The sequence below is a fragment of the Podarcis gaigeae genome (assembly GCF_964106915.1).
Source record: "Podarcis gaigeae genome assembly, chromosome: W".
Taxonomy (NCBI): Eukaryota; Metazoa; Chordata; class Lepidosauria; order Squamata; family Lacertidae; genus Podarcis; species Podarcis gaigeae.
In genome coordinates this window covers 12,702,497-12,719,059 of record NC_139695.1, presented here as the reverse complement: position 1 = coordinate 12,719,059, position 16,563 = coordinate 12,702,497, and the positions used below count along the sequence as shown (strand labels likewise).

Below are 16,563 nucleotides of genomic sequence, written 5' to 3'. Positions count from 1 at the left end.
CCCCCATGGACCAGAGCATGCCAGGCACTCTTGTCTTCCACTGCCTCCCGCAGTTTGGTCAAACTCATTCTGGTAGCTTTGACAACACTGTCCAACCATCTCGTCCTCTGTCGTCCCCTTCTCCTTGTGCCTTCCATCTTTCCCAACATCAGGGTCTTTTCCAGGGAGTCTTCTCGTCTCATGAGGTGGCCAAAGTATTGGAACCTCAGCTTCAGGATCTGTCCTTCCAGTGAGCACTCAGGGCTGATTTCCTTAAGAATGGATACGTTTGATCTTCTTGCAGTCCATGGGACTCTCAAGAGTCTCCTCCAGCACCATAATTCAAAAGCATCAATTCTTCGGTGATCAGCCTTCTTTATGGTCCAGCTCTCACTTCCATACATCACTACTGGGAAAATCATAGCTTTAACTATACGGACCTTTGTTGGCAAGGTGATGTCTCTACTTCTCAAGATGCTGTCTAGGTTTGTCATTGTTTTTCTCCCAAGAAGCAGGCGTCTTTTAATTTTGTGACTGCTGTCACCATCTGCAGTGATCATGGAGCCCAAGAAAGTAAAATCTCTCACTGCCTCCATTTCTTCCCCTTCTATTTGCCAGGAGGTGATGGGCCCAGTGGCCATGATCTTGTGGTTTTTTTTTGATGTTGAGCTTCAGACCATATTTTGCGCTCTCCTCTTTCACCCTCATTAAAAGGTTCTTTAATTCCTCCTTGCTTTTTGCCATCAAGGTTGTGTCACCTGCATATCTGAGGTTGTTGATATTTCTTCCAGCAATCTTAATTCCGGTTTGGGATTCATCCAGCCCAGCCTTTCGCGTGATGAATTCTGCATATAAGTTAAATAAGCAGGGAGACAATATACAGCCTTGTTGTACTCCTTTCCCAATTTTGAACCAATCAGTTGTTCCATATCCAGTTCTAACTGTAGCTTCTTGTCCCACATAGAGATTTCTCAGGAGACAGATGAGGTGATCAGGCACTCCCATTTCTTTAAGAACTTGCCATAGTTTGCTGTGGTCAACACAGTCAAAGGCTTTTGCATAGTCAATGAAGCAGAAGTAGATGTCTTTCTGGAACTCTCTAGCTTTCTCCATAATCCAGTGCATGTTTGCAATTTGGTCTCTGGTTCCTCTGCCTCTTCGAAATCCAGCTTGCACTTCTGGGAGTTCTCAGTCCACCTACTGCTTAAGCCTGCCTTGTAGAATTTTAAGCATAACCTTGCTAGCGTGTGAAATGAGTGCAATTGTGTGGTAGTTGGTGCACTCTTTGGCACTGCCCTTCTTTGGGATTCGGATGTAGACTGATCTTCTCCAATCCTCTGGCCACTGCTGAGTTTTCCAAACTTGTTGGCATATTGAGTGTAGCACCTTAACAGCATCATCTTTTAAAATAGTTCAGCTGGAATATCATCACTTCCACTGGCCTTGTTATTAGCAGCTTTCTAAGGCCCATTTGACGTCACTCTCCAGGATGTCTGGCTCAAGGTCAGCAACCACACTACCTGGGGTGTGCGAGACATCCATATCTTTCTGGTATAATTCCTCTGTGTATCCTTGCCACCTCTTCTTGATGTCTTTTGCTTCTGTTAGGTCCTTACCACTTTTGTCCTTTATTATGGTAATCTTTGTACGAAATGTTCCTTTCATATCTCCAATTTTCTTGAACAGATCTCTGGTTCTTCCCATTCTGTTGTTTTCCTCTATTTCTTTGTATTGCTCGTTAAGAAGGCCTTCTTGTCTCTCCTTGCTATTTTTTGGAAATCTGCATTCAGTTTCCTATATCTTTCACTATCTCCCTCGCATTTTGCTTGCCTTCTCCCCCCTGCTGTTTGTAAGGCCTCGTTGGACAGCCACTTTCCTTTCTTGCATTTCCTTTTCATTGGGATGGTTTTCGTTGCTGCCTCCTGTATAATATTACGAGCCTCCATCCATAGTTCTTCAGGCACTCTGCCCACCAAATCTAAATCCTTAAACCTGTTCCTCACTTCCACTGTGTATTCGTAAAAGATTTGATTTAGATTGTATCTTACCTGCCCAGTGGTTTTTCCTACTTTCTTCAGTTTAAGCCTGAATTTTGCTGTAAGAAGCTGATGATCTGAGCCACAGTCAGTTCCAGGTCTTGTTTTTGCTGACTGTATAGAGCTTCTCCATCTTGGGCTGCAAAGAATATAATCAAACTGATTTCAATGGTGCCCATCTGGTGATGTCCATGTGTAGAGTCGTCTCTTGTGTTGATGGAAAAGCGTGTTTGTGATGACCAGCTTGTTCTCTTGACAGAAGTCTATTAGCCTTTGCCCTGCTTCGTTTTGAACTCCAAGGCCAAACTTGCCAGTTGTTCCTTTTATCTCTTGATTCCCTACTTTAGCATTCCAACCCCCTATGATGAGAAGAACATCCTTCTTTGGTGTCAATTCTATAAGGTGTTTTAAGTCTTCATAGAATTGGTCAATTTCAGTTTCTTCAGCACCAGTAGCTGGTGCATAAATGTGGATTACTGTGATGTTAAAAGGTCTGCCTTGGATTCGCATCGAGATCATCCTATCATTTTTGAAATTGCATCCCAGTACAGCTCTCGCCACTCTTTTGTTGACTATGAGGGCCACTCCATTTCTTTTACAGGATTCTTGCCCACAATAGTAGATGTGATGATCATCCGAACTGAATTTGCCCATTCCCGTCCATTTTAGTTCACTGATGCCCAGGATGTCAATATTTATTCTTGCCATCTCATTTTTGACTACATCCAACTTACCCAGGTTCATGGTTGTTACATTCCAGGTTCCTATGCAATATTTTTCTTTACAGCATTGGACTTTCCTTTCCCTTCCAGGCATATCCGCAACTGAGCGTCCTTTCGGCTTTGGCCCAGCCGCTTCATCAGCTCTGAATCTACTTGTACTTGTCCTGCTGTCAGCTTCGTTCCGGAGCTGACAGAGGCTGGGAATCTAAGCAAGCCGAGGGAGATAAGGACACTGGAATGCGGACTGGAATGTGAGAGGGAGGAGGGGCAGCCGAGTGGCAGAACTTCAGAGAGCAGAGAGCAAGCAGAAGATAAAAAAGCTCTAAACACCAATCTTAGCTCAGAGACAGGAGAGAGGCCGGGAATAGCTAGCCCGAAGAAGAAGAAGAAGAAGAAGAAGAAGAAGAAGAAGAAGAGGATTAAGAGGAGTTTGGATTTGATATCCCACCTTTCACTCCCTTTAAGGAGTCTCAAAGCGGCTAACATTCTCCTTCCCTTTCCTCCCCCACAACAAACACTCTGTGAGGTGAGTGGGGCTAAGAGACTTCAAAGAAGTGTGACTGGCCCAAGGTCACCCAGCAGCTGTATGTGGAGGAGCGGAGACGCGAACCCGGTTCCCCAGATTACGAGACTACCGCTCTTAACCACTACACCACACTGGCTCGAAGACTCGAAGGCGGGAAAAGGTCAGTGAGAGGAGGGAAAAAGAACGGAAGCGGAAGGGTTTTTTCCACTGTTGGAAGAGGAAGGGGCAGAGTTTAGACTCGGCAACTGCTAACTTGGAGTCAGACACGGAGTGAAGGAGCTCCGGAGTGATTTATGTGTTTGAGCAATAAACCTGAGATAATTACTGCCGGTGTCTCGCTTCAGTGGGAGAGCCAAGCCATTACAGATTGCTGAGTCTCATCTTAATCTCTCACACCGGAGGACATCAAAGACCGTGTTGAATGGGCAAGTACCAGACGTAGGAAGTGCAGCTGGGGGAGCAGTTGGGGGGCAGGAGAGCCCACTGACCCCATAACAGAATTAAGGAGCTACACGTGGCAGCTCAAAAGCCAATTAGACATTTTGGCAGGAGCAATGCAGAACAAAGGTTGACTTCAGAACAGAAAAGGAACCTCAGAGCCAGCAGGGGGCCTGGACTGATCCCAGCTAAATACAATGGAGATACAGAAAGTTATGCAGCCTTTAGAACTGAAGCCAGATACATTTTGCACTTGAGATCAGCTGAATTCAGCTCAGATAAGCAGCGTGTTGCATGTCTAATCAGTTGGCTGGGGGGAACAGCTAAGGACTGGGGTATCCCCCTTATGGAGACCCAACACAGTGCTCTAGGGAACCTGCAGGAGTTCTGGAAACTGATGGATGCCATGTTCAAGAGCCCACTGGAACACGCCACTGCAGAGCAGCAGTTACTGAACTTGCAACAAGGGGGTGACTCTGTGGCCTCTTACTAGACTACCTTCAATTCACTAGTGCACAAGGTGGGCTGGGGATGGAACACAGAGCCCCTTGCAGCCATGTATCGTGCAGGGGTGAGTCCTTCGATCCTGGATGAGATGGCGAAGATGCAACCCATGCAGACATTGGAAGAGATAGTTCAAGCGTCCTTACAGCTAGGGCTACGCCAACAGCAGAGGAAGCTAGAGAAGAGGGGGGGCAGGGGGGCTCTTAGGGGTAAGGGCCTACACTCTCAAGCTTCCGGAACAGGGGGTTGGCAGCACACCTGTTGAACCGATGCAGATTGGATCGGTGGAAGGGGAGAGAACCAGGAAGGCATGGAAGGAAGGGAGTCAGTGGCGTCGGGAGACACGCACTTGCTTTGTGTGTGCTAGGCAGGGGCATTTGGCTAAACAGTGTCCTGATAGGAAGACAGGGGGATCCCTTTCAGGGACCAGGGTGGAGGAAAAGCCCAAACCCCAAGCAGAACAGTCAGGAAATGGCCAATCCCAGCCCTTAAGAGAGGCTAGGGGCTGGGAGACAAGTCAGTAGAGGGGCCTCAAATGGAACCAGCCATTCCTGGGATAGCTCTGCCCATGACGCTACAACTCCCTGATGGTCGCAGGGTGCAAGGGCAAGCACTGGTGGATTCGGGGGCTTCTCTAGACTTTGTAGATGCAGATTTTGTGAAGCAACACAACCTTGGGACACAGCAACAAGACTCCCCAATCGAGGTACAGACGATAGATGGTTGACCCTTAATAGGGGGGGAGGTGGTTCAAGCCACACAACTGTTAGGGGTGGAGGTGGTGGGACACAAGGAGACAATGAGGTTCCATATCACTAAGTTAGTGACACACCCCATAGTCCTAGGAATGATGTGGCTCACAAAACACAATCCTGTCGTGGCCTGGCGCCAACGCTCCTTAACGTTCGCGTCAGCCTTTTGCCAAGCGAACTGCTTGAGGCGTGAAGTACCTAGAGAGGTGGGAGCGAAGGGGGCGGAGGTAGGAGGGAAACTCACGGGAGAAGAGAGTTCCATACCCTTGCAGTATAAGGCCTTCAGAGATGTGTTCTGTGAGAGGGAGGCAGACCAGTTACCCCCACACCGCCCTTATGACTGCAAAATAGACTTGGTGCCAGGGGCCCAGATACCCACCAGTCGCCTCTATTCCATGTCAGAGATGGAGTTAGCCAAGCTGAGGGAGTTCTTGCAGAAGAATTTGGCAAGGGGTTTTATCCGACCAACAAAGGCACCAGGGGGAGCCCCAGTTTTCTTCATAAGCAAGAGGGACACCCTGGAAAAAAAGGCTCGTTGTGGACTATAGGAGGACCAACAAGCTCATGATTCCCAGCCGATACCCCTTGCCACGTATTGGGGATCTGCTGGAGAAGTTGAGATCAGCGAAAATTTTTACCAAGTTGGACCTGAGGGGGGCCTACAACCTGATACGGGTAAGGGAAGGCGACGATTGGAAGACGGCCTTTAATACAAGATATGGGACCTTTGAGTACTTAGTGATGACGTTTGGGTTGCAATCGGGCACAGCCACCTTCCAGGCCTTCATCAATCATGTTTTGGCGGACTTGCTAGACAGGAATGTGGTATCTTACCTTGATGATCTTTTGATATACACAGAAAGTCCTGAAGAGCATGTGCGACATGTAAGGGAGGTGTTGCAACGGCTGAGGGCACATAGACTCTACGCCAAGTTGGAGAAGTGCCAGTTCCACATGACAGAGGTGGAATTTTTGGGGTATTGTGTGTCTCCTGAGGGGGTGCGTATGGATCTGGCGAAGGTGAAGGCGGTGTTGGAGTGGCAGAAGCCTAAGACCAAGAAGTACTTGCAGAGGTTCTTGGGCTTCGCTAACTACTACAGGAAGTACGTGCCTAACTACTCGCAGCTCATCACACCCCTCACTGACTGCTTGAGGGGCAAGAAGCCGTTCGTCTGGACGGAGAAGGCGCGGTGCGCGTTTGAGAGGCTCAAGGAGATGTTCACCGCAGAGAAGTACCTGACCACGCAGATCCGTACATACTGATGGTAGTGGAGACGGATGCTTCTGAAAGGGCAGTAGGAGCGGTGCTGCTGCAGGAAGACAGCCACGGGGACTTACGGCCGTGTGCATTCCACTCGCGGAAGCTTAACGCTTCGGAACAGAACTACACCATTTGGGAAAGGGAGCTGCTGGCTATAAAAGAGGCCTTGGAGACATGGAGGCATTTCCTAGAAGGTGCACAACACCAAGTGGAGGTGCACACCGATCACAAGAACTTGGAATATTGGCAGACCGCGAGACAACTGAACCAGAGACAGATCAGGTGGTCGCAGTTCTTTGCCCATTTCAACCTCTGCATACAATGTGTACCGGGGCACCTGAACCAGAGGGCAGACGCCTTGTCCCGGAAACCGTAATACATGAGGGGAGAACAGAAGCAAGAATTGAAACACATTCTGAAGCCAGAACAGTTGCAACTAGCGGCAACATTGATTGTCGATGTGGAGGAGTTCAGGCGCCAAACACAAGGAGATGAATTTGCGCAGCAGAAACTGGCAGTGATACGTAACAAGGAGAACAGCGCTGAAGCATTCACTGAAAGGGAAGGCCTCTTGTTTAAGGGTGAGGTGCTCTACGTGTCAGAAGGGGATTTGCGAGCACGAGTCATGCGGCAGTGCCACGACAACCCGGCGGCGGGTCACTTTGGGCAGTACAAGACCGTAGATCAACTAAGGAGACAGTTTTGGTGGCCCAGGATGAGAGAAGAGGCCCAGGAGTATGTCAGGGCATGTGACACTTGCCAGCGAGCAAAAACACCTAGAGCAGCACCAGTGGGACTTCTGCAACCACTTCTGACTCCGCAAGGGAGAGCGATCACAATGGATTTTATCACAGACTTGCCGCCTTCTCGAAAGCAGACAGTCATCTGGGTCGTGGTGGACTTGTTCACGAAAATGGCGCACTTCGTGCCATGCCCAAAGCTGCTGTCGGCACAGGAAACAGCCCAGATGTTTGTAGACCACGTGTTCAAACTGCACGGTTTGCCGTTGCGAGTGATTTCGGACAGAGGAACACAATTTACCTCACAGTTTTGGAGGAAGCTGATGCAGCTTTTGGAAGTTGAAGTGTGTCTGACATCAGCGAGACACCCTCAAACCAATGGAGAGTCAGAGAGGACCAATGCTACGTTGCAGCAATACTTGCGTTGCTACGTGAAGTACCAGCAAGAGGACTGGGTGGATAAATTGGGACTAGCAGAATTTGCGTACAACAATGCGGTACATGCGTCTACCCAACAAACACCGTTTCTGGCCAACTATGGATGACATCCGAGGGCGTTTCCAGAACCAGAGGACACCTTGTTGGTGCCAGTGGCAGAACAGTTCGTAGGGGAGATGCAGGTGTTACACGAACTACTGAGAGAAAAGCTGGACGCAGCTAAAAACGTGTATAAGAGGAATGCTGATGAACGTAGACAGCAGGGAGAAGGGATCAAGGTGGGGGACAAGGTGTGGTTGTCGGCCAAGGACTTACCAACAAAGGGGAGGTGCAAGACGTTAGAGGCAAGGCGATTGGGACCATTTGAAGTGGTAGAACAGGTAAACCCCGTAGCGTTTAAATTGAGATTGCCTGCCTCGATGAAGATACACCCTGTATTTCACAGGGCTCTCCTGTCACCATACGTTCCTGCACATCCCTGCCAGGAACCTAAACAGACACCTCCTCCTCCGGTCATGGTGGAGGATCAGGAGGAGTTTGCGATCCGACAGATTTTAGACTCAAGACTGTGTAGAAGACAGTTACAGTATTTTGTGTCATGGAAAGTTTATGGACCTGAAGAAAACTCCTGGGTACGAAGCCAGAATTTACACGCCCCAGACTTGCAACGGCAGTTCCACCGTAGGTTCCTCCACAAACCCAAGCCCAGAGGGTGGGAGGAAGAGGATGACCTTAGCGAAGAAGAAGCTGAAGAGACTGGCACATGGTGGGCACCAGAGCAGAGAGAGCCCTCCGAGACAGGCAGCGAAGCCGAGGAGGAGGAAGGGGGGCTTAGAGGAGGGGGTGATGTCAGCTTCGTTCCGGAGCTGACAGAAGCTGGGAATCTAAGCAAGCCGAGGGAGATAAGGACACTGGAATGCAGACTGGAATGTGAGAGGGAGGAGGGGCAGCCGAGTGGCAGAACTTCAGAGAGCAGAGAGCAAGCAGAAGATAAAAAAGCTCTAAACACCAATCTTAGCTCAGAGACAGAAGGAGAGAGGCTGGGAACAGCTAGCCCAAAGACTCGAAGGCGGGAAAAGGTCAGTAAGAGGAGGGAAAAAGAACGGAAGCGGAAGGGTTTTTTCCACTGTTGGAAGAAGAGGAAGGGGCGGAGTTTAGACTTGGCAACTGCTAACTTGGAGTCAGACATGGAGTGAAGGAGCTCCGGAGTGATTTATGTGTTTGAGCAATAAACCTGAGATAATTACTGCTGGTTTCTCGGCTTCTGTGGGAGAGCCAAGCCATTACACCTCCGCTCTTCCTCAGTAGCATGTTGGATGCCTTCTGACCTGAGGGGCTCATCTTCCAGCGTCATAACTTTTATATGCCTGTTGTCTTTGTCCATGGAGTTTTCTTGGCAGGGATACTGGAGTGGCTTGCCGGTTCCTGCTCCAGGTGGATCACGTTTGGTCAAAACTCTCCACTATGACCTGTCCATCTTGGGTGGCCCTGCATGGCATAGCTCATAGCTTCTCTGAGTTATTCAAGCCCCTTCGCCATGGCAAGGCAGTGATCCATGAAGGGGGGAGGTGCGGGGTACAAACATGGAAAAAATAACGTGGAACAAATCTGGCAAAGACCTCTTGCTTCTTCTCACTGCCAGTGTGTCTCTTCTGTATCCACAGTGGCGGACGTATCACAGCTCCCATGAGGTCAGCAAGCAGGAGAGCCAGTCGGGCTCCACGAAGGAGCATGGCAGCCCTCGTGTGAAGCGCAAGCGCCGGAAGGCAGCTCCAGGGCATCATGGGCACAGCTGCGAAGAAGGTACAGGAGCTGGGTCTGCGCTCTGACAATTGCCTTTCCTAAAAGTGTCCAACATCCATGGAAGACTCTTTTACGCTGGTCCTGTAGCCAGCAAGGGTCTCTCTCTGCTGGGCACAGTCCATCTTTTCCTACCTCTTGAGAGAGGGATGATCAAAATGGGTGTGAGCCACCCTTAAAGGGCAGAGCTGCTACCTGCAGTGTGAGGCGTTTCTGTCCATCCTCTCTGGGATATATAAGGCCCGTTCTCTGAATTTCTTGCTTGCTTCCTTAAAATACAGTAGCGTACTGTCAGAGAACTGCCATCAGTGCCGGAGGGAGAGAGCAAGCTCCAGAGGGATTCCAGAGAGCGTCCCGGGATGGGGAGAGGCAGCCCATCTTCTGGGGAAGAGAATCAGCATAGCACCAGTGGAGAAGGGGAGCAGATGGGGGAATCGGCGAGGCGGTCCCATGACTCCTTGCCAGGGACCAGCAGGGAGGGTAAGGGTCGTCCGCTGCCTATGCCCTCCTTGCGCAGAAGGCTTCCGCGCAGGGAGAGTAGGAGCAGACTAGGCGTCAAAGAGCTTCTTTGCTGGAAGAAGTTTAAGAAATGCCCACTGACGGATTCTGCCAGCGATTGAGACAGCCACGGGTGAGTGGCTGTCCGGACAGAAAAGGTTCACTCAGGACTTCCGGTCTGCGCCAGCGTTTAATGGCGGATTTCCCTCTGAGCTCCGGAGGGAGTCTGCTCCGCGGGTTCGGGTCCTGCCGCTACGGCGAAGCGGGGACCCCTAAAAATCACAGGTGGTGAAGCCTGTGAACAAGGAGACTCGGCAGGCACCTTTTGCGCCCCCCCCCCAAACTGTGAAGGAGCCTTTTTAAAGGCTTCGGAACAGCAGCGGGTGAGCGGTGCGGTGCTGAGAGTTGTTTACCGAGCCTGTGGAGTGAAGCCGCATCGCCATTATCGGAGAGCGCTTCCTGAGAATTGGATCTAAAAAAGCAACTACCCGTGAGTAGGATTAAAGGACTAAATTGAAGCTAAATTTGATGAATTTCGGTACCGAGATGGGAAAGGTATAAAAAGGAAGTCTGCCTTTCCGTTCTGCAGATAGATTAAAGCAAAGAGACTGCGAAGCTGTAACTTTTGGAGAATTTATCTTTGGACAAAAGCAAATCCACCGTCAAAAAAGTAGTCCTCCTCCCGTTTGCAGGAGCGGTGGGGGGGGGGATTGTACCTTACATGCCTGCATGAAAAGAAGAGAATTGGAATTTAACCGCTGTTTTAAAACCCTGGGGACGGACTGCCTTGATAGGGAAGCCGGCTGTGGGCTGTCAGCACGTTAAGGTAAAGAAGTAACTTTTGAGCTAACTTCTGAGCTAACTCTTTGAAAGGATACAGTGTCCCTGGATTGTTTTTGGACTGTGTTGCATTTAAAATAACTCTGAAAATAATTGATACTGTGGCTTTTTAGGAGGCATGGGGGATTTTTAAAGAACACTTTTGTTTCAAAAATTGTAAAGTGAAGCTGGAGATTTCTCCCCCTAGAGGAGACTTTGTTGCAACAATAATAACTGAACCACTAGCTGCTGAGCCATTGGAAAATTCCTATTCAAAACAATTTTACAAGCATGAGATTGACCTTGGCTTGGCATGAGAGTGTTATGGCAGATGGTAAAGGGAAAGTAGAGCCACAGGAAAAAGGTTTAAGATCCGGCAGACAATACAAGACTGATATTTTACAACAAAGAAGGGCCTCAACATTCGGAGGCACAGGAGCAGCTGCTGCCTCGCAAATAAAATCAAGAACTAGGTCATCTGAAGACGCATTGGCAAAGGCACTTGGTAAAATTAATGAATCTCTGGAATATTTAACGAAGCAAGGGGCAGAGACAAGTAAACAAGTTGCCGAAACTAACAAGCAAATTGCAGAAACCAACAAGCAAGTAGCTGAGGTCTCAGCAAAAATTGATTTAAATACCACAAGTATAAATGAACTCGGAAAGAAGGTGAACTCTAACACAGAGACTATTGAAAAACTATTAGAGGAATCGGCTACAACTCGAAAGATTGCAGAGGAGGCTAAAGAAATTGCAATTGTTACCCAGGAGAAAATTCCACCGGTTTTTAAGAAATTGGAGGATCATGATCTGACACTGTCCATGATTGATTTGCAGAGAAAAGAGAGAAATTTAAGAATCAGAGCAGTACCTGAAAGTGAAAAGGATAATTTGGCGGACTTTCTTACAAAAGAATTTTCAGACTTCTGGCAACAGGGCCTGGAGAAGGAAGAATTCAAGATAGTGAGTGCATTTAGACTCGGCACAAGACAAAGAAGGAATAAGGCAAGAGATTGTTTGATAACTTTAAGATCAAAAGAAGAAAGAGACAAAATTCTGAATTTGCACTACCAAAAAACATTGCAAATTGAAGATTCTTATGTGGAGATCTTTAAAGATATACCGAAGTATATTTTGGATGTAAGAACCCACTACAGAGACCTGGTTGTTCTACTGAAAAGAAACAGCATACTTTTCAGGTGGGAATTCCCTCAAGGCCTATCCTTTAAATAAAAAGGAAGGAAAATAAGAATAAGGACAGTGAGCGACAAAGACAAGTTTTTGAGAGACCACGAAGAGGATCTTCAGAAAGAGGCGGAATCTGGAGTGGAACCAATCTCACCAGGAAAAGGAATACTGGACATAGCAAATTTATCATTTGGACTGCAACCACCGACAGAAGAAGAACAATTACTTGGAGCAGTAGGAGGGAAAAGTAAATAACCCCATCATGGCTCTGCAACTTCTAAGCTGGAATTGTAATGGTCTGAATATACCCCGGAAGAGAAAAAGCGTTTTTCATATATTAAAGAAAGAACAATTGGACTTGATTTGCTTACAAGAGACACATGTGATGAGGTCACATAGGAAAATACGTATTAATAAAAGATTGGGACAAGAATTTATTTCATCTGACAGAGTTAAAAAAAGAGGAGTGGTGATATACGCAAAGGAAATATTGTTGCCGAAATTAATTTTTAAAGACGACCAAGGAAGATTCTTGGCAATTGAAATTCAAGTTCAAGGAGAGAATTTTTTGATTGTAGGAATTTATGCACCGAATAAGGGGAAATCCGATTTTTTTAAGAACTTGCATGAGATCTTGTTGGACTATTTGGACTATAACTTAATTTTGATGGGAGATATGAATGGAGTAGTATCTACAAATATGGACGAAGCACAAAGACAGGTAGTTACTAAAGATGGAAGACTACCAAAAACTTTCTTTGAAATGACTGACAATATGGACTTGGTTGACATTTGGAGAACAAAAAACCCTCTTGAGAGAGAGGGAACCTTCTTTTCTGAAGCCAAAATGACATGGACTAGAATTGACCAAATATGGGTTACTAGAGGAATGGCACCAAAGATAAAAAAGTTGAAATCTGCCCAAAAACCTGCTCCGACCATAATGCCGTAAAGATGGAGATGAAGCTAATGACAGCTGGCTCCTTCAGATGGAGGATGAATGACACCTTATTTAGAGGTGAAGAAGTGTACAAAAAGGCCCAAAAAACTTTGAGAGACTATTTTGAAATAAATATGAAGACTAATGTTGAAAAAAGAGTAATCTGGGACGCAAGTAAAGCCGTTATGCAAGGATTCTTGATACAACAAAATGCAATAAAGAAGAGAAGCCAAAATGAGAAGAAAGACAAGATCTTGGAGAAGATAAAAGAAGGGGAAAGGAAATTAAGATCAAAACCAAAGTCTCATGAGATCTTGAGAGAAATTAAGTTATATCAAACACAATACATGGAATTGATGAACCAAGAAATAGAATGGAAAATTAAACAAATGAGGCAAAAGACTTTTGAATCAGCAGATAAATGTGGTAAATTGCTGGCTTGGCAAATGAGGAAAAGACAAAAACTAAATACGGTTACAAATTTAGAAGTGGAAGGAAAGAACATTTACAACCCAATTGAGATTAGGAACTGCTTCCAGAGATATTTTAAACAACTATATTCACAAGAAAGAACTGGACATAGAACAATTTCTCGAGAAAAATGGATTAAAAAAAATCTCACAGGAAAGTAAAATAGTTTTGAATCAGAAAATAACTGAACAGGAAATAGAAGGTGCCATTCAAAACATGCAATTGGGTAAATCTCCAGGACCGGATGGGCTGACTTCCAGATACTATAAAGCTTTGAAGGAGTGGTTATTACAACCTTTGAAGGAAGTCAGCAATGAAATTTTGGAGGGGAAAAGGGCACCAGAATCGTGGAAAGAGGCTTTTATTACACTTATACCGAAGACAGAGACTGAAAAGACTCAACTTAAGAACTACCGCCCTATTTCTTTACTAAATGTGGATTACAAAATCTTTGCTGACATTTTGGATAAGAGACTGAAATAAGTTTTGATGGAGGAGATTCACAGAGACCAAGCGGGCTTTCTCCCAAGAAGACATTTGTCAGATAACGTAAGGAATATAATTGACATTTTGGAAAAGCTTGAAGTGAATATAAACACTAAAGCAGTTTTGATATTTGTGGACACGGAGAAAGCCTTCGACAATATTTCCTGGAGTTTTATGAGGAAGAATCTCCGGGGGATGGGGGTAGGCCAAGGGTTTGAAAACGGTATAGGTGCAATATACTCTGAACAAAAAGCAAAGCTAATTGTAAACAATGTGGTTACGGAATGTGGTCCACTAGTTTCGGGTGAAGGCCCTGTCACCAATTCCTCCATCTCCCTCTCTTCTCTATGGGTGTTACGCTGAAATCCTTCCCCCCTGCTAGCCCCCTCTCCGGCATCGCTCGGGAGCCCTGCCTCCGTTTCTTGCTCTGATGGCAGTTCCCTGACATCCACCTCCTCCCCAGGACCCCCTCCACCCCCGGCCTGACCCTGTGACAGGACCTTGTCCCCTTCTTCAGCCGACGATGCCAGGAACCCCCGAAAGGAGCTGCTGTCATCGTCCGTGGACTCAAACCCCGCTTCCCACCTGCTCCAATTTCTCACGGGCGGGGCTTCCCAATCTGATTCCTCCTCTCCTGACGATTCTCCTCCTTCCTCCTGGGAAGCCGGAAAACCCACTAAATCCTCCTCCTCCTCATCGGTGGTGGCAAATTGCTCCTCCCAGAATCTCTCAAGGGGTTTGGGCTTCCTCGGATACCTGTTGTGGAACTCTTCCACCAGATATCCATCATCTATTTCCCCCGCGGGAACCCACGTGTTTTCTGACTCGGGTTCCCCCTCCCAAGCCACTAGGTACTCCACCTGCCGCCCTCGCCAGCGCGAATCCAGGATCTCCATTACCTCGTGGTGGCGTTCCCTCTCTTCCATTAGCGGGTGTGTGAGCCCTTCCCCTCCTGCCTCCCAGACCCTCCGCTCCCCTCTGTACGGTGAGAGCAGCGACCTATGAAATACCGGGTGGATTTTCATGCTGTCTGGCAACTTGAGCCGGAACACCACCGGGTTGACTTGGTGTGTCACCTCAAATGGTCCCAGCCGTTTTGGCCTCAGTTTCTTACACCCGCCCTTGAAGGGTAAGCCTTGTGTGGATAACCACACCCGGTCCCCCAACCTAATGGTCTCCCCTTCCCGGCGACGTTTGTCTGCTTGTCTCTTGTACACCTCCTTGGCCCTATCCAGGTTCATCTTAAGCTGCTGGTGCAGGGCTTCCATTTCTTCCACGAACTGCTCTGCGGCGGGCACGCTCCACCCTTCCTCCCCTCTCCCGGGAAAAGCCCTGGGGTGACACCCATAATTAGCCATGAACGGGCTCATCCCCGTGGACACATGCTCTGCGTTGTTATACGCAAACTCCACTAGTGCTAGCTTCTCTACCAAATCGTTCTGTCTCTCGTTGACGTAGCAGCGCAGGTATTGCTGTAAAACGCTGTTCGCACTCTCTGCTTGCCCGTTGGTCTCCGGGTGTTGCGCCGTCGAGAATCCCACTTCCACCTGCAATAAGTTCATGAGTCTCCTCCAGAACCTCGAGGTAAATTGTTTCCCTCGGTCGGAGATAACCCTCGAAGGAGCCCCATGCAACCTGAAGATGTGATCCACAAACAACCGGGCGGTTTCCTCGGCCGTTACTGCATGTGAACACGCTACTAAGACAATCCGTTATGGGCGCTGTCAAGTGAGCGAAGTTCTTTATGAACTTCCTGTAGAAGTTGCTGAAGCCTAGGAACCTCTGCACATCCTTTCTGTTTTGGGGGCCTTCCATTCCAGCACCGCCTGCACCTTGCCGGGGTCCATGGCTAGTCCTCTGTCCGACAACTTGTATCCCAGAAATTCCACTTCTCTGGCATGAAATTGGCACTTTTCCAGCTTGACCCACAACTGGTGCTGCTGTAGCCTCTTCAGCACTTCCCTGACGTCCTGGACATGCTGCTTTTCATTGTCCGAATAGATCAGGACGTTGTCCAGAAATGCTACGCAGTTTTTGTACAGCAGGGGGCCCAGCACATGGTGCATGAAACTTTGAAAACAGGCTGAGCCCGATTGTAATCCAAATGGCATGACCAGGTACTCAAAGTCCCCTAGGGGGGTGAACATGGTGGTTTTCCATTCGTCCCCCTTCCTCATTCTAATCAGATTGTATGCTCCCCGGAGGTCCAGCTTGGTGAAGATCTTACCCTTCATCACCCTAGTCAGAATATCATCAATTCTGGGCATTGGGAAGGTCACAGGTTCCGATACGAGGTTCAATTTAAGATAGTCCACGACCAGCCTAAGCTGATCCGTGTTTTTCTTTTCCACAAAAAACACAGGGCTGCCCCCTACCGCCTTAGATTCCCTTATAAACCCCCTTTCTAGGTTTTTGTCAATAAAGTCCCGCAACTCCTGAATCTCTCGTTCCGACATGGCATACAGCTTACCCACCGGCAGCTGCGCCCCAGGGAGTAGGTTGATTTGGCAGTCGAAGGGCCTATGTGGCGGCAGCCTGTCCGCTTCCCTCTCGCTGAAGACTTCCTGTAAGTCCGCGTACTGTGGCGGCACCTCCGCTCTCTGCTTCAGTGTAGTTGCTGCCACTCTGGCCAACCTCACCCTGGGCTTCTCCCCCCCTAGACAGTGTTCCAAACAGTGCGCTGACCCGAAGGTGACTGTCCGTGGATGCCAAGCCACCACTGGATCATGTAGCACTAGCCAGCTCATGCCCAGTATTATCGGGGGTCCCGCCAGTGTGGCCACGTGAAAGGCAATGGTTTCGGTGTGCCTGGACACACTCATTCTCGTGGGTGGGGTTTGATGTGTTACCTCCCCTCCTAGCAGCTCCCTGCCATCTGTCGTGGTCACTTGGAGTGGGAAATCAAGTGGCAGCAGGTGGAGTTGGTGCTCTAGTGCAAACTCCTTACTAAAAAAATTACAGGAGC

The 16,563-nt window shown here is 48.1% G+C and overlaps 1 protein-coding gene across 1 annotated transcript in view; it reads left to right on the top strand.

Annotated features, from left to right (window-relative positions):
• The window catches only part of LOC310835981 (BCL-6 corepressor-like protein 1), a 142,092-nt gene that overhangs the window by 25,087 nt on the left and 100,442 nt on the right, over positions 1 to 16,563 (top strand). The window contains 1 exon segment of the mRNA XM_083720952.1: positions 9,061 to 9,199. Within this exon segment, the coding sequence (XP_083577078.1) occupies positions 9,061 to 9,199 (139 nt within the window).